The sequence below is a fragment of the Rousettus aegyptiacus genome, unplaced genomic scaffold (assembly GCF_014176215.1).
Source record: "Rousettus aegyptiacus isolate mRouAeg1 unplaced genomic scaffold, mRouAeg1.p scaffold_m13_p_11, whole genome shotgun sequence".
Lineage (NCBI taxonomy): Eukaryota > Metazoa > Chordata > Mammalia > Chiroptera > Pteropodidae > Rousettus > Rousettus aegyptiacus.
The window spans coordinates 72674160-72695786 of NW_023416286.1; the positions used below are offsets into that span (position 1 = coordinate 72674160).

At 36.2% G+C, this 21627-nt stretch overlaps 1 protein-coding gene across 3 annotated transcripts; it reads left to right on the plus strand.

The window, feature by feature from the left end:
- The first annotated feature begins 2307 nt into the window (after positions 1–2307).
- On the plus strand, positions 2308–21549 carry FBXL3 (F-box and leucine rich repeat protein 3). 3 transcript variants are annotated; one of them, XM_016149344.2, is made up of 5 exons: positions 2308–2658; positions 6679–7027; positions 9523–9645; positions 12467–12638; positions 19076–21549. In XM_016149344.2, exons 2-5 carry the CDS (start codon positions 6680–6682, stop codon positions 19717–19719), a joined length of 1287 nt encoding a protein of 428 aa, XP_016004830.1. In that variant the 5' UTR covers positions 2308–2658; position 6679; the 3' UTR covers positions 19720–21549. The 3 variants fall into 3 exon arrangements, with proteins under 3 accessions (XP_016004830.1, XP_016004831.1, XP_016004827.1); XM_016149345.2 differs by having other exon boundaries at positions 2308–2476; XM_016149341.2 differs by lacking the exon at positions 2308–2658 and adding an exon at positions 2848–3193.
- The last annotated feature ends 78 nt before the right edge of the window (positions 21550–21627 follow it).

Consider the following 21627-nt stretch of genomic DNA (forward strand, 5'->3'; position numbering starts at 1 on the left):
TCTCCATTCCAATCTGGAGCAGCTTTGACTGGCAGGGAAGATTTGGGGCACTCAAGTTTGTAAGATCCGAGATGGGGATTAGGAGACAAGAGTTCCTTCTCCAGCGGGGCAACACCAGGAGCTGAGAGAAGAGAGCTTCAAAAAAGAAGAGGAACTGGAGAGAGAAAAAAGAAGTTAAAGAGTGGGAAATAATACTCTAAATAATACTCTAAATCTATAAGGCTCTTCACAGGAATGATTGAAGTAGAATTAAAAGCTCTGTTCCTTTCCAACTCAACTGTTCTTTAGAGATCTACCTACCAGCCCTTCAGGAAAGAACTTCATGCGTCTTTCTCATAGGAAGGTCTGTGGCTGATCTGTCAACTTGAAGGCAAAAAGAAATCCATTAAAAAGGGGCAGTTGTCATGCCCATTTTCCTGGGGCTCCATCTATGATCGGCCCAGCCTCAGCGACCACCACCCCTATATTACTAGGCAGAATTGCCCTTGGTTGGTGGCAGCTATAGAGAGAACATGCCACACCCACTTCCACTCCCAGACTCAGAAGACAGTGAGACCAAATTCCATGAATGCCTTTCAGTTAGAAGAAAAATCATTTGAGAACCAAGGAGGAACCTTTCCAGGTCAAGTTTACACTGGTAAGGAGTTGTGGTTGCAAGCCAAAGGAAACATTCGAAGTAACTTTAGCAAGAAAAACATGCACTTGCTTATAATACCTCCAGGCTTTGGAAATAGAGCAGAACCAGGGCCAGAGGCTTTGGCTCCCTTACTTCTCTAGGTCCTCTCTGCATTACTTTGGCTGTTCTTTTTCACCGCAGAGTACTTTTTTCTGTTCTCCAGACCATGTGGTAGAAAATGACCACTGATAGTTCCTGGGCTTATATGATTAAAAACTAAATACACTTTTTTTTTTCCAAAAAGGTGAAATAAAATCTTTAAATAAGAATAGGAGAGAAGAGGAAGCATTTGATAGGTAAACTATGCCAAGATCCTTGTCTTCTTTAGGGAGAGGATAGCCTGAAATGAGGAATTAAAAAGAGAATACAATTGGAGTGTGAAAGTCTTAATGTGATAATAAAACATACTTGTTGTGTTTGCTGATTTAGTTGAATGTGCTTTGCTGATCATATATGTTAATCTAGCTTTAATAAATGGACCTGTATTTAATTTTTCTTCCTCTAATAATTATCATTGCCTGTCTTAAAACTTGTTATTGTCCTTCATTATCCAGTCACTGAGGGACCCCAAAAATGTCGCAGTTTAGGTACAACCACATTTATGTTGCTAGAGACTTTGTTCAGTTGGTTTGATCATCTGATACCCAGGTCCTAACATACAACACTGGCATTTTCCCACAAGGAATCTGAATGTAATTTTACACATAACTTCCCAGCTCAGTTTTGGAAGGGAAGTGGCAGAGGAGGCCTCCCTGAGCACTGCTGCCTTCCAGTCTCTTACACATGGGTCCGATCCTTTCCATCTTTGGATGGAACATTACTTTATTTTGGAGGGAGGCAGGAGGAGTGGTGCATGATTCAAGTCATGCTTTGCACCTAAGGACATTCTAACATTTTAAGAAAACCCAGTATTCAAATATCCAAACTTTCAAAACAAGTTAAATAGGTAGCAGTTATACAAAGATGCCTCAATTTACAAAAGGCTTCAGCAGAGGTTTCGTTTTTAAATAACCATCAATTTCTGTACACTTTCCTTTTTTGTGTTTCTGAAAGCTATTCATAAATTTCAGGAAACTATACAGTAAAGGCAGTTTTAAAAGTATTAACTCTGATTGAAAAGTCGTTTTTAGAAAAATATGAAAACGCAAATATTTTAAGTATGAAATTGTGGATAATCCCAGCTTTAACACTGTCACTATTCTGGTTTACGTGCATTCTAGGGTTCCACCGCACAGGCGTGGCCATGCGCGGAGGTGTGTCAGCGGCCGCCTCTGCTGTTAACCCTTCTGCTCCAGAACCAGCTGCTGCTGGGCGCCCCGGAGACACTGCCTCCTTCTTCTTTCTCCTCCACCTCCCTAAACTTTCTAGTTTCAACCGCACGTAGCTTCTTGGACATATAGTTAGCTCCAACCCGCCCACTTCGTCTTTGAAACGAAAACTCCCCCCGCAGCAGCAGTCACGCGTCGAGGAAAGAGGCTGCCGACCGCCCGAGCAGCCGCCAGCGGCGCGGCGCGGGGCGGGGCGCGCTCCCGCGTGGGCGCGGCCCACTCGCGTCCTGTGCGCGCGCGCGCCAGGCACGCGTCCGCCCCCCCCCGCCCCGGGCGGAGACGCGCCGGGCAAAGCGCGCGCCCGCGGCCCTCCGGCGCCATTTTGGAGTCGGTGTCGGGGCCGAGGCGCAGGCAGTTTCTGCGGTAGCTCGTTGCGGTGGCATCACCCAGCGCCGAGGGGTCCCGGAAGAAGGACGCGGACGGCGCGGGACTGAGGAAGGACGCTTCTCCCTGTGCAGTCAGAGCCGCAAAGGTGGAGCCGCCTTGGCGCCTGCCGCGGGACCAGCGCCTCGGATGCGGGCGGAGAGCGGGGGGCCGCGGCGGCGGGAGTCAGAAGCGCGGGGCCCGGGGGGCCTCATGTGAGAACCGCGGAAGCAGTCGCTGCCGTCCCCGGAGCCCGGGGAGGTGTGTGGGGGAAGCCGCTGCCGGCAGCAGGTAACAGCGCAGGGGCAGAGCCGGAGCCCCGCGGCGACGGCGGGACCCGGGAGGGTCCGCCGACGTGGGGGGGCGGCGGGGGCGCGGGCGGGGGCGAGGTCGGGGCGCGCGTGGGCCGCCCCTCGGGAGCACCGGGCGGGGCGCGGCGCCCAGACCTTGGAGCCCACTGGGGGCGTTCCCCCGCTGGCTTACTTCAAAACATGACAACAAGGCGTGGCGCGTGTACGGCGGCCCGGTGCAGCCTCTCCGCGACACTGCCGCGCCGCGGCCGTGGCCCGGCTTTATTACCCTCCGCAGGGGTTGGTGACAGGCTCTTCCCGGGGTGGGCTACACCCCTGTTTGTAGCTTGAAAAAAGTGGAGCGTTAAGATGTCAAACCGACTGCCCAGGTACGGCGCAGGAAAACAGTCAGGGAAAGCCAATCCGTACGGGCGGCGCAGGAGGAGGGGACACCGGGCCGCATAGCTAAGTGGAAAACTTGGTCAACTTGGGATGAGCAGCTTTGCACCTGCTTTTAGCGTGAGGTACCGCTTCAGGTGGGTTTGCAGACAGGGATCAGGAAGCAGTCTCAAATAGTTGGTCTGCATGTTTGAGCTAAGAAGTGAGAGTACTGTTAATTTGTTGCTCATGATGTCCAGTCGAATGGCCCAGATCCTTGAATTAGTCGTCTTTTATACCAGCTTTGAAATAGTTATGAAAATTCCATCGACTCCCAGTTATCTACAGATGACCAGTAGACAAATTTTCACCATTACTTTTTCCCTAACCTTTTTTAATCTCTTTCCACTGGTTTATTCTTGTATTCCAGCCAAAGAATGCATATTAATTTTGATATTAGGCAAAGCAGAACATAAATAGAGAGGAAACGTGATGTCACAACAGGCTTTTTATAGCTAAAAACATATAGGCTTCAAAAATGCCACAAGCCCAGTGTGCTATAAAAGTGCCAAATACAATGAGGGACGCACAGCTAGGTGTTCTCTTCCACCCTCCATCTGACAGAAATGTGCCTGCTCTTTTCACAATGTGTGGAAATGTTGAGTTTGTTTAGTAATTCCCTGTGCTGCTCAAATAATCTGTAGTCTTTTCTCATTTGTTTGCTTTTGGGCTTTTCATAGTAATATTTCCTCACCAAATACTCTAGCAGCCTAAGTTGCATCAATTATTTGGGTCCTGGAAAAGCTGCATTTTGAAATTGAACTGTTGGAGCCCTGAAAAGGCCTGGTTTTGGTACTCTACAAAATCTTTTTGCCATTTATTATCCAGCTTCTTTCCCTGCACTCTTGTTCAAATGTTAGCAGTGTTTCATTTTATCTAAAAGCAGGAGATAGCCCATTGAGGTAAATTTTTTGCTGACTGGTGTATGCTTTGAATTCTTTAGTTTTCTATACAGTAGAGCTGTAAATATATCTAATAAAATACTTTGAAAAGCAATGCAGTTTTTTGCATAGATAAAAGATCATTTTGGAAAAAATTAACTTTTGAAAATTTTATTAGATACCCACTGTGTGATCTGTTATTTACATGCACAAATGAGGGTAATACAGAGACCATTTTTATTGGCATTTGGGCTCAGAGTTTTTCCATTGCTTAATATTCTATGATTCTGATGTTTAAGTCATATGTGACAACTTATAGTCTATTTGGCTATTCATAATCTAGCAAGTGCTTAAAATATTCTTTGATGATCATTTACTGTTTTACCTTTAGACAACGAATTACTGTTTTCTCAGTGTTGCATATATTTTTTTAATATGTCAACCTTTTTATTCCCTCAACTTAGAAAAGCATTGAAATATACTTTATTTAAAACAGGACTGTAATAGACAAAAGAAAGTATCTATTGTTAGGATCAGCAGAGTATTAGCAAAGATAATTGTGTGAATAAGACTGTCATTTTTTGTTGTTTATATGTTCATATATTCTAAGATGAATCATTTTATCTTTAAGTTGACTAGTTCTGGTTTTGAAGATTTTTCTCCAGAACAGGGAATCAGTATTTTATAATGAGTAGAAATTATAAAAATAGCTTCATTTCTTTTTTGAATCTCTGTATCTCAAAATTCTGAAGAGTTTTAGATAGCCAGAAGATAAATTATAAGCCCTAGGTAGCAAACTCTTTGTTCTTTGACCCAAATTTTGTATGCTAAAATTAAAGTAAGCCTTCAGGATAAGTTAAAGCAGAAAAATGGGTCATAATGAGAGTGTTATCTCAATCTCTAATGGGACATTATTACTAGAAGAGATTTTTTATATTAAAGATTACATTGTAGATTATACTACCTGTTCCCTAAACATTTTTTAAAATGCATTCTAAGATTCACACATAAGTTTCAGTCTCCATGAAACTACCCTTTTGCCATCACTTCTGTCTTTCTAGTTTTTCCCTTTCTCTCCCCCTGACAATAGGATATACATCATACACTTCATTTAACTCATATAGCTGGAAGTAGGAACAATGAGGAAAAGGCAGTTTATTACACACGTGTTAAGACCTCCTGGTCTGATTTTAACGGCATAAAAGATCAGGGGGTTTTGCCATTGTTCCCCTCCAGCCCCTAATCCTTTTCCACAAATTTTGCTAGCTACTGGATAATCTACAGAGACATATTTGGTTAAGAGTCATATATGTGCACATTTTTCGTCTCGCACATGAATCAGAAATTCTTACATGTTGATATGCCAGAAGAGAGTTGGAGTCACAAGTGATAGATACTTTTCAAAAAGCTGTGACTCTAAATCCAAACCACCACCATTCCAGACTGTTAGAAAACTATTGCAGGCTTTAAACTAAATAGAGGTACTAGTGAGTGGTTTGAAGTTACTCTGTTTAGTTAAGAGCCTGCAATACCTATTTTTACAAATAACAGATTAAAACAAGATGTTTTCAACTGATCACAGTGTAAGTCATTGACATTAAAAGAATTGTGTAAAACATGGGCATGTTGGCAAAAAAAAATTCACCTGTAATTCCACTATTACAATCGCACTGTTATTAATAATATAATCCTATTCACTATTATAGTTACTATATTAATGTGGTAAATCTACTTCCAGCATATATTTCTTACACATAAACGTATTCTTGCATTCACACTTCATTTTAAAACAAAAATTAGTTCATTTTTACTGTTTTTACTGTTTTACACTTTAATGTCTTTAATACTGTACTGCTTTACTATACCTAAGTTCATTAGTTTTCTATCTCCTTTCAAAAGCCCTGGTACAATTTAATTCCTCATAGGAACCCTATGTGTTAATACATTCAAGGTCACATAACCAGTTAGAGGTAGAGCCAGGATTCAAACCCAGGGAGCTTGATTCGAGAGCCCATTCTCTATACAAATGCATGTAAGGAACATACCTATCGTTCAGAAATACAGCTTGGGGAAAACATTGCAACAGTAAGTGACACGTTGGAAGAAGAAACCACATTCCAGGCCAAATAATGCATAGTAGGGATGAGTTTGCCTATTTTTAGCAGAGATTGGGTCTGACGGTAACACATATCATAAACTGTTCAATATGGAAAGATGTATTGGCTAATTTAGAACCTCACTGGAGGTTTCTGGGACTTTGGTCTGTCATGAATTCAAGAACTCAAATATGGCAGGCGTCCTTAGATGATTTTTAAGAAACTTTTCGAAAGTGTCACTCTAAGTACCCTTTTATATTCCTTTTAGTTGACTGCAACTTTTTTTTTTATAATTACTCTTCCCTTTTGTTGACTACAACTTTTGAAATATAAATTCTTGCTTTAGTTTCAAAATCATAACACTGTTTCCTCAAGTAGTACAGTATAAATACAAATGTTTAAAAACACCTGTATATTTGTAAAATGACATTTGGTCTGCACTGTCATTTTTCATTACATTTTGTTTTGATACTCTCCTGGAATTACTGTTCCAGTTCTTTCTGCATATTTGTGTTTGTATTTATAAATACATAAATACACATCTTGGTGAATTTTGATTTTCTATTCAGAAGTTAAGTATGAAAAAATTATGCATTTTCCGAATAGGATGAAACGAGGAGGAACAGATAGTGACCATAATTCATCAGAAGAAGATACCGGAGAGAAATCCAAGAAATTGAGGACTACAAATGAACAGTCTCAGACTTGTGACTGGGGTAATCTCCTTCAGGACATTATCCTCCACATATTTAAGTATTTGCCTCTTCTTGATCGGGCTCATGCTTCACAAGTTTGCCGAAACTGGAATCAGGTATTTCATATGCCTGATTTATGGAGATGTTTTGAATTTGAACTGAATCAGCCAGCTACATCTTATTTGAAAGCTACACATCCAGAGCTGATCAAACAGATTATTAAAAGACATTCGAACCATCTACAGTACGTCAGCTTCAAGGTAATACTTTAAGTCCTTCTTTTAAAATAAAATGTATTTAGTGGCTTTTGTATCCTAAATGCATGTTTTCATGTATTTGAAATGTTGCCTTTTTGGGGAAAGTGCTTAAAGATTTAGAATTATCTTGTACCTCAAAAACTGTCACAAATAATTATATTTCAGCTCAGTTACTCCATTTTATTAAATTATTAAAATCTTCAAGGAGTAGGAGCAGTAAGCACAAATCATTGACCAAAGCTGTCAGTCACATTGAATTATTGCAAACAGTTTGAGGAAAAAAATATAAAAAATTTTTAATATGGAGACTATAACTGACTAAAATTTGTTATTTTTATCTGATGGGGACTGAGTTTGCGTATCGATGGTTTTATGATGTGAGGTCTTCAAAGAAAACGGAGATACGGAAATTTTATGTAAAAGATTTAGATAAATATATTTTAAAGAGAGAAAAACGTAGATGGAAGAATGCCAAAGAGAACCGTTCCTTTCTTTTCATCGCTGGAAAGAACATATTGGAAATTATTCAGCGACGAGATAAATGAAAGTGGGGTGACTTTTTGAGATGTCCAGAATAGTTTAAGGAATCACAGTGGTTTGTATGAGTACAGAGGCTCATAGTGTTTTGTTTGGGGGATGACTAATGGAATATGGGTATGTTTATTAAATTCTTAACACACCTGATAATTATTGTTGGAAAGTAATGCATGAATACTGATATGCTTATATCTAGCACTTGTTATACAGGTCACATTAAATCTAGATAAAGCAGTGGTTTTTAACCCAGAGTTCCTTACGAAAACTAAAGTCTTAACAAGAATGTCATTCCTTCTTAGATGGAGATTACCTGCTTATTCACCCAGGTATATCCAGAAGGAGAAACTTGGTGATGGGAATGATTAGGCCTCCTTCCCAGAAAAATGCATACAGATACTTAGGCCACTTGGAGTAGGATTGCTAGGTTTAGTAAATAAAAATAGAGGATGCCTAGTTAAATTTAATTTCAGTTAATAAATAATTTTGTAAAATATGTCCCATGCATTATTTGGGACATACTTAATACTTATTTAGTTAGATGTCCTGTAAGTTATCTGACAACTCTAACTAGGAGCAAAGGCGTGGGAATGGTAGGAGACTCACAAATTCAGGAACTCTTCATGTGTTATTTCTTCCCTACCTCTCTGTGATGAAACCTAAAGAGCCTTCCCTTAGAGTTGTCTTACGTGTTCTAACGGTAAATTCTATAAAAAGATGAGTATAATATGTTAATTTCATGGGCCTAAAGATGAATTGTATTCAGTGGCTTGGTGGGTTCATGTTAATCTTTTATAGCCCTGTGACAAAATTCAGCTATGTCCAACTTGTATAACCCTCATAAAACCATTTGTCTTATATGTAGGTGTTTTTATTATTTTGTTTCTTTTGCTGAAGAAATAATTTCTGATTTACAAAAAGAGCCGTGTCACAGGATTCTTTTGAGCTCTCCTGATAATATTTGTATTTAATTCATCACTACTATAGGCTAAAGAGGCTTTTAGTCAGTTATTAGTAACTGATAACTGTAATTGTCAAACTGTGTGTGCAGAGATTTCAGGGGTCCCACCCCTAGAGTTTCTGATTCACATGGTTTGGGTTGGGCATGCAAGTTAGCGTTTCTAACAAGTTCCAAGGTCATTTTGATGCTGCTGGTCCAGGGACTATAGTATAAGAACTACTGATGTAGAGAAACTTAGCCAAAGAATAATTTATAAACAGCTCTGAAACTTTAATATAAAGCAGTACATCAGTTTTACAACCAGATCTTCAAGACGTTTTGGGTTTATACATCAATCTGGAAATAAAAGTAATGATACTACTTTTAATTATTCTAAGATGCCTTTTATCATAGAGAACAACTTCCTTTTTGATAAAAGAGCTTCTTATATCCTTGAGTTTTTTGGCCATATCCTTCTCCCAGGAAACGTCTGTGCAGAAGAGTGTATAAGAGCTGCTACTTCTCATTTGATCCCTGTTTTTATGGCTGACTGGTTGGAGGCACTCATTTAATTCACATTCATATTTCCATTAATAACATTAATCCTGAAGCCCAGGTTTTGATTCACTTAAACCTTCTGATTACACATTCTGATGTCTTAAAACATGTGTACCGTAGACACTGTATTTGTATGTATGATTGGATCCACTACCAAATATATAATTATTTTTCACAGATAAATCCATGCATTCCATTAGGTTATGTAGTCAGTTTGAAATAAATCAAAAGCCAAGTCTTTTCATTATGAATCTTATAACAAAAATTAAGTCTTGACAATTGTCCTAATAATATTTAAGAATACTCAGAAAAGGCTGATGTTATATGTGAAGGTGGATGATTGAAAGAATCAATATTCTTTAAATTATAATGCTGTAAACTAATAACTACATTTCTTGCTTTTGTAAAGTTACGATATGCACAGAAATACGTAAATATATGGATAAAGGATGTTTTCTTTTTAAAGGTGGACAGCAGCAAAGAATCAGCTGAAGCAGCTTGTGATATATTATCGCAGCTTGTGAATTGCTCTTTAAAAACACTTGGACTTATTTCAACTGCTCGGCCAAGTTTTATGGATTTACCAAAGGTATCTTGCTGGTTTTGTTTTATTAGGTGTTACTGAGAAAACCATCAAAACTCTACCCTTTTCTTATACTGACTGTGGCATGTAAGAAAGGTAGTATGTTTAATGGAAAACCAGTTACTATTTAGAATGTTAGACAGTAGGGGTTTTTTTTAACCTTTTCTTTTTCTTATCCTTGTGCTCCTTCGTGGTTAAGGTTGAAGAGTGAGTTGAATTTGCAGAGACTTCTATAGAAAGTACTAAAAAAGACAAAACTGAGAAGCAAGCTTATTACAACAAAAAAAGAGTTATACAGATGCTCCTTTTTGGATCTTTAGAGCAGACTGGTGAAATTATAATCAAAGAAAAGTAGACAATATCAATATTGAGAGCAGGTATAGCTTACTCATAAAAGCATCTGGTAGTACGTAAAGATTTATTCTTGAGCAAGGTTAGTACACTTTGGATTAATCTACAGATTTTATTTAAAGAAAACTTTTTTGGTGAAGAGTAAATTCATATTTATGTTCTAACATAATCCTACATGTAATTAAAAATAGTGTCTCTAATAGCTATTCTTTTAAAAAAGAAAAATAAGAAGTGTGCATTTTTAGAGAGGCAACTAATAAAAGTCCCAGAATATGTTAGCTAATGTTCAGTAGGTTAGTATCCAATAATAATTTGAAAGGTTTTCAGAGTATACCACAAACTTAATTCAGACATCCCTTTAAAACGCCTAACAATTTTATTTACTGGGATGATTCAGGAAGAATTATTACTAAATTGAGTGTATATTATAACTCAGGTGGTTCAGCGGAATATCAGTAACAAATGTATCACCATTGCAGTTGATTTCAAAGTCTTAATTGATTTTTAAAAGGTTCACTATATATGTACATTTGAGATAAAAATGTTTCTTGTGCCAAATCAGGGAAATGGGCAAGAGAATCTCTTTTCAGCATTTTAAGATTTTAGGTACATGAGTTAGATTACTGTGATTCTAAAACTTAATAGGCATAAAAATCATCTGAGGAACTTCTCAATTTTGGATTACTATATTCCAAATTTTCCCTTCTTAATCAGTCCAAGCCTAAGATGGTTCAAGGACTTCACTCTAAAAAGCACTGGGTTACATGGTATACCTTGTTCAAGCTTCATCTCATGAATGAAATGTTCTGCATAGATTTTTTATATACATACCACAGTTAAAAACATATACATCCTGTATATATAAAACATCAAATTAAAAGGTATGTTGAACGTAACTTACCTTTTTTCTTAGTAGCATCATTCTGCATATTTAACACTAGTACTGTACTTGTATGTAGCTGTTTGGTCTTTGGGCACTATTGATGCATCTAGGACTGCTCTCTTCCATGTTAAATGGGCCTAGGATGCTTATACTGTTTTTTTTTTTTTTTTTTCATATTATGACTTTTGTAGAGATTGAGATAGGGTGTTGCTGTTTCAATTTGACTAGCACTAAATCTGAGGGAAGTGGGAAAAAGAAGGCAGTGATGCAGTCATGAGTATACTAATGAAGAAATGTGATTGTAGAACATATATATAATTAAGTTTGATATTAAATATTAGGAGAAAGAAATTCACATTTAAATAAGACAATTACTTAATCAAAATTTAAGTACTTAACAAGTTATTTCATTAAAGTAGGGAAAAAGTAAGTTAGAGAGTGAGCCTTAAACAATATAGGGGTTAGGAGCAAGCAGTCAAAAATCACATGTAACTACAGTTGGCCCTCAGCATATGCAGCTTCCCAATCGTGGATCAAGTATAGTTGACCCATGAACGGTATGAGTTTGAGCTTCATGGATCCACTTATACACAGATTTTTCAGTTTTTTTTATTTCAGTTGGAAAAAAAAACTCATATAAGTAGACACACACAGTTTAAACCTGTGTTGTTCAAGGGTCAGGTGTACTTTCTTGGCTGTTAGCTGATGTAGTGAATTTATGAAACTACATGGAGGATGAGGTGCTATGTAGAGGAATGTGTGATAGCATGTATTGGCCGCTTTTTCCTTACTTTCCTGGATTCTTTGTCCATTGGTTTGGCTTCTTAGTTCTTATTCAGAGTCACATACTTTGACCATTCTTTAATTCCTATTTCCCTGTAGTGGCTCCTTTAGGTCAGATTTTATGTCCAAATGATACTTAGTATATATATATAATAAATGGAATGATATTAATTGGTACATTTGTAGAAAAAATACATTGACATAAAATAGACTTGAAAATATTTAACAGTTAAAGTTTTAAATTTGGAATTTTATTAAGATATGATTTTTATTATTTTAGAATCAAATTTCGAGTTTCCATATTTCAAATGAGTCATAGCTTTTGAGTTGTTTGACTTATTTTAATTTTTAATCATTATGCTAATAGTTACTACTATTTTAATGGTAATTAGTGTCACATCAAAAAATAACGTAATTCAGTGTTACAAAATGCCAGAATAGGGTTTCCAAATTAGGTAGTATGAAGTGTCTGAGAGGTAAGCTTATCCTGGATTCTAGAATTTATTTTTCCTTAACCAATGATTGTGTGATTTAGTGATTTAGAGACACATCCTGAGTCTTGGAGTCTTATTTTTTCCCACAGGTAAAAAGACTCTTCTCAAAGATGGCAGATAGTCAGCTCTTTTTTTTTTTTTTTTTACCATAGAACAGAGTGAAGAGGATGCTCTCCTAAAACAATTATGAAATACATCATTGGAATTCAAATGAACTATATGTGTATTATATGACAGTCCCTTAATTCTCATTTGTAAGAATTGAAACGTTTTATTTATTTGTTTGTTTGTTTATTTATGTATTTTTGCTTTTCAGTCTCATTTTATCTCTGCACTGACAGTTGTGTTTGTAAACTCCAAGTCCTTGTCCTCGCTTAAGATTGATGATACCCCAGTAGATGATCCATCCCTCAAAGTACTAGTGGCCAACAATAGTGACACGCTCAAGCTGCTAAAAATGAGCAGCTGTCCTCACGTCTCTCCAGCAGGTATGTTGTGTTTTTGCCAGATAACATTTTAGTAAAATGTATCAGTGTGTTAATCAGATGAACAAAAACTATGATCATTACCCTTAAAGATGGGTTAATATGATTACTTCTTTTACATAAAAGTATTTTTAATGTCAGTACAATAGCATAAATTCTGTAGCATTGACACTTCCAACTTATTTTGCTAGTCATCTTTTTTTGCAATTTGTTTCCAACCTGTGCTAGAAAATGAATACAAAAATAAAAATATAATATGAAGTCTGCCTGAGGTGCCCTTTTAGGTAAAACAGAATTTTCTCTAATTGTAGTTGACCTGACAATAGATTTTAAGTCAGCACAATATCGTAATTGCTTTACTTCTCACTATGGAGAGGAAAGAGCATTGTGCTGAAGTTGTTGCCTTACGTTTTGCAAGATAATTTTTTAAGTTGAATTTTGGAACTAAGAGCTCATCAAATGGAGGAATAGCATTATAAAAGCTCTTTATAGTTTATCTTGTATAAATTCTTTGTAAGTATTCTATATTATTCAGTTTAAAATCATTTAAATTCCAAATGGCTTGTAGTGTAAATAGAAACCTATACTTACATTACTCTCTCATGCTTCACTCCTGACTCATCTCCCACTATTGATTTTCCTCTCATTCCTTTAGCTGCGTTATTTAGGAAACTTGTTTTCATTGAGAGTGTTAAATCTTTGAGCTCTTTACAGAATACTTCTCACCTTCTTGCCATAGCTAAAGCCTGGCTTTCCTCCAAGAAAATGATTCCCTCTTGAAGGTTACTTGCTCATTCTCCCATCTTCCACATGAAGGATCTTGGTGATGGTGATGGCTAGGTCTCCTGCAGTACAGTCAGCCCTCCACATCCATGGGTTCAGGATCCATGAATTCAAACATGGATTGAAAATATTCAGAAAAAATGTTATGTTGTTGCTGACGTGTTCTATGTTGTTAGGCCTATGATGAATATATCTGTACTGAACATGGACAGACTTTTTCTTGTCATTATTCCCTAAACAATGCAGTATAATAACTATTTACACAGCATTTAGATTGTATTGAGTATTATTAGTAGTCTAGAGAATGTTTAAACTACATGGGTGGATATGCATGGGCATATAAGGGACTTGAACATCTGTGGATTTTGGTATCGATGTGAGACTGGCATGTGCACGTGTGTGTGTGTCCTGGAACCAATCCCCCAGAGAATACCAAGGGATGACTGTATTTTCCTAGCTGCTTCTGCCTCTTCTAGATTATCACTAATGGTGATGATCTAAATGAAGAAGAATGGGTTTTGGCAGTTACTTCTATGTAACCTTGGTCACCTTTTACTATCTACTATATAGGTTTGCTATGAGAGTAAGGTTCATACTTTATAGCTTCACAGTGTACAAGGTCCTTTGTACCCTGACCTCCACCTCTTTAATCATATTCGCTATTCACGTACAGCTCTTGCTTGAACCCTATGTAACTACAGTTCTCTGTACTTTGTGTGTTATATCAGTACACTGTATCTTGTGGAATACTCCTTTCTGTTTCCACTTCATCTAGATAACTCCAGCTTTCAAAATTTAGCCCAAGTGTTGCAGTTTTATTCTTATTTCCTTCTCCTCTCTGGTTTGGATACCATACCTATTATTTCCATAGTACTCTGAACATAACTTCTAGCACTTACCACACTGCACTGTATGAGAGAGCCTTACATCTCTGGTTACTCTGTGAGACTGACCTCATTATTCTCTTTATCCCAGTACAGCTCACGTTCATTTATTTTTTATTAAATGTACATGTCAGTTCTGATAGTATACTATAAGCTTGCTTGATCCGACCTAATAACTTTTGGATTAGTTGTTGGGAAGGGAAGAGAAAGAGCATTTTTATAAGATTTCTTAATTTAAGAGTATAATCATAGAGGACTTTAATTTAAAATGAACATATTTGCCTATTTTCTTTCTATCCATATTTTGCACATTTGGACAATTTCTCTAAGTTGAAATTAAGGGCTATTTTCTATTCTTTCTTCATTGAACATCTTATCAAACTTTTTCTGCATTTCATATCCTTATCATTGTCTATTACTGGATCTCTAGGCAGCATTTGACGCTTGTGTCTATCGCCTCTTTGATATCATACTCTTGATTTTTCTCTTTTCTCTCTGATTTTTCCTACTGTTTCCTTTGCTGGTTTTTCTTTTCGTTACTTAAATTTTGATGTTTCACCATGTTCTTATTGGGTCCTTTTTTTTTTTTTTTTAATGGGCTGTGTCATCATCTATGGCTTCAGTTACATTCTGTATATTAATACCTCCAACTTTTGATGTCTCTGAGATTCCAGAGCTGTGTTTTGAGCTACCAAAGGCCCAGTGCCTCTAGAATGTCACACTGGTACTTCAAACTAATGAACTTCCTTTCCCCCTTTCCAAATCTCTTGCTTTTTACTAACTTAGTAAATGGCACCATCCATCTGGTTGTCAGGGACCTGATAGACATCCTTGGTTCCTCCTATCCTTACTTTCTATATTTCTGTAGTCAGAGGTCTAGTGACTCTTATCACTGAAATATGTCTCAAATTTCTGTGGTGCCATAGAATGAATACGTGTGTTGTCTCTAACCCGCCCGCCCCCCTCTCATTAATATGTTGAAACCCTAATCCCCAGTAGGATGGTATTTGGAGGTGTGTTAGCAGGTAATTAGGACCTGAGGGTGGAGCCTTCGTAAATGGGATTAGTCCCCTTTATGAGAAGGGACAAGAGAGAGATGATTTCTCTTTCTACCGTGTGAAGACACAGCAAGAAGGTGGCCATCTACAAATCATGAAGAGATCTGGCCTCACCCAAACCTGACCATGCTGTCGCCCTGATTTTGGACTTCCAGCCTTTGGAACTATAAAAAGTAACTGTTTATTGTTCAAGCCCCCCCATCTGTGGTATTCTGTTAAGTAGCCCAAACTGACTAAGACACTGTACCTTTCTTAATCTCCTTTCTTACTGCTCTAGTGCCAGGCCCCTACAATCTGTACTATAACCTATGACCTCTTAATTGATTTTCTAACTTGCAGCCTGGCTCTTCTCTAATCTGATTTCTATGCTACAGCCATATCTTTCTAAAATATAAATTTGATTTTTTCCCCTCCATTTTCCTTCAAAACTTCTCACTATGCTTTAGACAAGATTCATACTCCTTACTGAGGCTGACAAGGTCCTGTATGATCTGGTCCTTTCTTACCTATTGGGCTTCATCTTTTAAGATGTTCTCTTACGTGGGTACTGTGTGTTGAGGTCCCGTCAGTTCTTAGAATGCTTGCGTTTTCTTCCACGTCTGGACGTTCACACAGGAAGTACCATTCACTTTCCTTCTACATTCACCTTTTGCCCTGCTTGATCCTTCTAATCCTGTAGGTCTCATAGTGTCAGTTCAGAAATTTTTCCCTGATTCCCTTGTGACTCCTACAGCATTCTTGTGTAATTATCTGCTGTCTTTTCTTAGGATGTTTTGTTCTGTTGTATTTTACCATCCTAGCACCAGTACTTGACAAATAAGACATTCATTAGCAGCTGAACTAATGAACATTAGTTACTTAGTATTGTATCTTGTTGGTAAGCCAACATTTGCCTTATCTTTTAAGGTTGAACATTTAACTCGTTTCTACATTTTTGCTGATTATTAAAATGAACCTTTTTGGCACATAGCAATTTACTTCTCATAGTTTCTCCCTAAATACAAATTATTAAGAAGTTGAAGACCTAGGTCAAAGGGTCTGGATCCTTTTTATGCTGCTCGCTGTATTTTTTTCCAAATGAGTTATATGAATTTATACTTCCACCAACAGTGGATTTCTATACCAGTTTTGTAACAGCTTTATTATTATATAATTCATATACAGTTTATAATTTATTGGCTTTTACCATATTAGTACATCTATTATTAGAATCAATTTTAAAACATTTTTATTATCCCCTAAAGAAACCACATACTTCTTAGCTGTCACCACCACCTCCCAACCTTCATCCCAACAAGGCAGCTGCTGATTTTCTCTCTATAGATGTGCCTATTCTGGAAATTTCACATAAATGGAATCACACTATCTGTGGTCTTTTGTGACTGGCTCTTTTCACTTAATGTGATTTTTAGGGTTCATCCATATTGTAGCATGTATCAGTATTTCATTTATTTTTATTGTCAAATATGCCGTTGTATGCATATGCCACATTTATTTTTTGATCAGCTGGTGGATATTTGGGTTGTTTCCATCTTTTGACTATTATGAATAATGCTGTGAGAATTCATATACAAGTTTTTGTATGGAATTGCTGAATCATAGTCCTGTTTACTATTTGAGGACTGCCAGACTTTTCCAAAGCAGCTATACCATTTTATATTTCTACTAGAAGTGTATGAAGATTCCAGTTTTTGCACATCTTCACCAGCACTTGTTATGTCTTTTTGGTTATAGCTCTCTTAGTGGTTGTGAACTGGTATCTCATTGTGGTTTTGTTTTGTCTTTTCCTATGCTATTGATCATTTTTATATCTTCTTGGAGAGATGGGTATTCAGATCCTTTGCCTATGTTTTAATTAGGTAATTCATCTTTTTATTATTGAGTTTTAATGGTTTAACAGTTTTATCTTTGTCACTATTTTCTGTTAAGTATAAGTAAACACTTATAACTATGTATTAGTTTTTATTGCTGCATAACAACTACAAATTTAGCAGCTTAAACCAACACCAGTTTATTTGCACCATAGTTCTGTAGGTCAGAGCTATGGTGATGGCTCAGCTGGCTTCTCTGCTTAGCCAGAGAAGCTCTGAATCTCTGAGTTCCTCTTCTGCAACCAGCCAAAGAAAAATCGGTTCTGCAAGGTTTCATGCAATTATATTAGGACCACTTGTATAATCTTATTTTAAACCTAATTGTGCCATTAACATATCAAAATCAAGGGAGTGATATTAACATTCACAGGTTCCAGGGATTAGGATGTAGAATCTTGGGGACCACTTTTAGAACTATGGCTGCCACAACTGTTTTAGTAATTATTAAATGATATCTCAAAGTTTCTTTTATTTGCATCTTTGGTTATCATTTCCTATGTGTTTGTTGTTTTTTTTTTTTCTACCAGGCTTTATGAGATTGCAAAGAACAGAGCTGTGTTTAGGTTACCTTGGGTGATCAGGGTTTATTTTAAAGTATGTACATACCTTGTGGAGAACAGAAACTTTGCAGTGGCTGAATGGTGAGGCACAGATGTCTTTTACTCCCTCTTCTGGTGACTCTTATACTGGTGATTCAGTTTCTCTTTTCACTGATTCTATTGCCTGCATTATCTTCCCACTGCTACAGAGCTTTCGGCTTATTGGTGGTCTCAGCTTTGTCACTTCTTCAGCAGTAGTTAAGTGCATGAACTTGAGTCACTCATCACTAAGTCTTTGTTTGAATTCCAGCTGTGCTGTCTTTAGCTAACTGCCTCAATTTCAAAATAGAAATAATACTTTTCTAGATTTTTTTTTATTTGTAGGATAACATCTAGTACCTGATATACTTGTATAATAAAAAGTAGAAAATATGATGTGTTTTGTTGTTCCCATACTCATTTCTAAACACAAAGAAATAATTTTAGTGGGTCATTTATCAAATAGTATAAAGTGTGTCATCAGGGCAGAGTTCTTAGGCCACTTTGGAGATTAGATATTGACCTTTGGCAAATCATCTGCTGCTGGGGGTTTGAGGCAGTTTTGAAACATAGTACCCTAAGCATAGGAACCACTTAAGAAGAAACTGCTTTCTGAGTATATTAGAGCTTTAAAAGTCATAACATATATTTCAATTAATGTGAATTGGGTAGTTATCTTTTGATTTATCTAATGATATTTTGGTAAGCTTATTATATACTATTAGCAGTTAAACTCTACTCATTTGATAGAAATCTTTTTTCATATGTTTTATTTAGTTACGTAAGTCATGTTTTGTATAGTTTTAACTTATGTTTGTTAAGATAGGTTTTGAATTTCAAAACATGTCCTTTGGCTTCTGTTGCAACGATCATGTAATTTTTCTTGCTTAACTTATTAGTGTTTGTAATCAGTTATTTAAAATATATGACGCTGCATTGCTGGGATAAACCGTAGTCATGCTATATTTTAAAATATTGCTATTAATAATTTATGATTTTTCTGCATTGATATGTGAGCTTCATTTCTTTTTAAAGTATCAGATTTAGAATTAGTCCCATTTTCCTGTAGACAAAATTAGTAATAGATTTTTAATTGTTTGTGACTTAATTTCTATTCTTTCAACCATACAAATAAATTTTAAATTGTATAGCTTTGTGGTAAGGGAAATATGGTGAGATTTCATTGTGGTACATGTACTTGGTTAAATTGTTAAACAGATGATAAACTTGTACAGAAATTTGTAAGTAGGTCTTTTTTCTTCCAAGGTATCCTTTGTGTGGCTGATCAGTGTCATGGCTTACGTGAACTGGCCCTGAATTACCACTTGTTAAGTGATGAATTGCTGCTTGCTTTATCTTCTGAAAAACACGTTCGATTAGAACATTTGCGCATTGATGTGGTCAGTGAGAATCCTGGACAGACACACTTCCATACTATTCAGAAGAGCAGCTGGGATGCTTTCATCAGACATTCACCCAAAGTGAACTTAGTGATGTATTTTTTTTTATACGAAGAGGAATTTGATCCATTCTTTCGGTATGAAATACCTGCCACCCATCTTTACTTTGGGAGATCAGTAAGCAAAGATGTACTTGGCCGTGTGGGAATGACATGCCCTAGACTAGTTGAACTAGTAGTGTGTGCTAATGGATTACGGCCACTTGATGAAGAGTTAATTCGAATTGCAGAACGTTGCAAAAATTTGTCAGCTATTGGACTAGGGGAATGCGAAGTCTCATGTAGTGCCTTTGTTGAGTTTGTGAAAATGTGTGGTGGCCGCCTATCTCAATTATCCATTATGGAAGAAGTATTAATTCCTGACCAAAAGTATAGCTTGGAGCAGATTCATTGGGAAGTGTCCAAGCATCTTGGTAGGGTATGGTTTCCAGACATGATGCCCACGTGGTAAAGACCAAATGATGGAGGGCATGATGAACAGCACCTTTAAGCATATTGTATTATAATAAAATTTTATTTCCTGTAGTTCTATTTTGTGGCACAGAAATTTGATATCTGCGTTGAATATATAAGGATTGTTTATTGAAAGACCTACGGGCCAGTTTTGGTCAGAAAACTTGATCTGTTTCTTTAGCCTAATAGCAATCAAATTGCAGAAAACTTAAACTTCAAAACTGAAAGTAATAACCTATTATAAAGATTAAAGATTTTAACAATCTGAAGGAACAAAACCTATATGATATCCAAGTGAGTACTAATAGGTTTTCCAAAATATGTTGTCTGTGCATTTTTTAAGAATGTAAATGACATTTTAGGGTCTTCAGTTATACATACACCTGTTATAAGGTGTTTACTATAGCTCAGGAAAGTGAGCATTTTGTGGGAAAAATGTAGGATATTTCATATCTAATGAAGAAGATTGGTTTCATGTTCTCAGATGTTACAAAGCTATTTAATGAGGTATATAAATGTGTGAGTAATCAGAACACTTAGAAAACTGATATGTCACATAGTGGTTATTATAGAAGGATAATAAACAGCCAAGATGAAATCAAAAGAAAATGAATAGAGGGGAAGCAGTGTTTAACTTTGTATAAACTTTTAAATTTGCTCTATAATCTGCTAAATGATATAAATTCTTTTCAGTGACATGTTACTATGTGGCACTTGAGGCATCATCATATGTAAAGTAAGGAATGCTTTACCAGTTCTCCTTGGTTTTGTTTCTTTGTTTAAGCTAGTTTTGAAATATTTTTCAGTAATTGAAATGAAAAGCTTATCTATTTAAAAAAGACAAATTGAAATAATTAAAAGTAGAACTTTAAAATATTTAAAAATTGTTTCCATGAAAGAATATTAGTCTCCAGTGAATGTTAATGATGGTTCATTTTTCCATTTTGCAATGTAGTTATGTACGAAGGATTTTCAAAAATAATAAAAGCACCAATGTACAGTTCAGCATAAGCAGTAAATTTTTTAAAAGGATATATTTAAGTTCATAATCACATTTTTTAGTAAATATTACTCGGTGGATTGGAAAATTTTACTAGAAATTGTCTGCAGTTTTGTGATTGTTAATTTGGTTAAACCAATATTTTATATTAAATTAGGTAGCATTTTTATTACTTTCATATGAAAAAGGGTAATCCATACATTGTAGAATCTGTAAAAATATTAAGTTTTGGGCTACATTTAGTTTTTTTAGATACTATATAAACTTTGATTCTGAGCACTAGTGCTAGTCAATAGTACCCTCCTAAGGGAAATTCAAAGTGATTTACCCCCAATGGAATATATTAATGCTTCAACTTTTATAAAGCATTTTAGTAGATATGGAAGCTTATAGATCTATTTTTAAAACAGCTTCCCTTCCTAAAAATAAAGGTGATTTTCTACATAATTCATGCTTTTTAAAATTGATGGTATTCTGGCCATCAATTTTAAGAATGAGAAGAAAAAACAATGATCCAGATTTTTAAGTTATTATACTATTCCTCCCTTCTTACTACAGTAAAAAGCTTTGATTATACAAGAAGTTCCCGTGTTAGTAAATGAAGCTTTTTTCCCTTGAACAATTTTGGAAAATAGATTTGACAGTGCATAATCAGTTCTACTAACCAAAGCTTTATTTGGAAATTTACTTTTTGTACAAATGGAATTATATAATGCTTGAAATACATTAAGTCACTTTATAAGCAAAATGTATAGCACTTAATTTGTTTATACTGTAACCCATGTGTTAAATGCTTTTATCAATTTAAGAATAAAGATAGTTACTAAAGCTGGTGTATTATAATTTTTTAAAAGTACTCCAATATAGGTACTTCATTTTAAAACAAGTTAAACTTACAAATCTGTG

Coding starts and splice junctions, on each gene's coding strand:
- FBXL3 (XM_016149341.2), top strand. CDS start 3,150: ATGAGCAGCTTTGCACCTGCTTTTAGCGTGAGGTACCGCTTCAG. Junction 7,028..9,522: donor TACAGTACGTCAGCTTCAAG/GTAATACTTTAA, acceptor TTCTTTTTAAAG/GTGGACAGCAGCAAAGAATC. Junction 12,639..19,075: donor TCCTCACGTCTCTCCAGCAG/GTATGTTGTGTT, acceptor TTTTCTTCCAAG/GTATCCTTTGTGTGGCTGAT.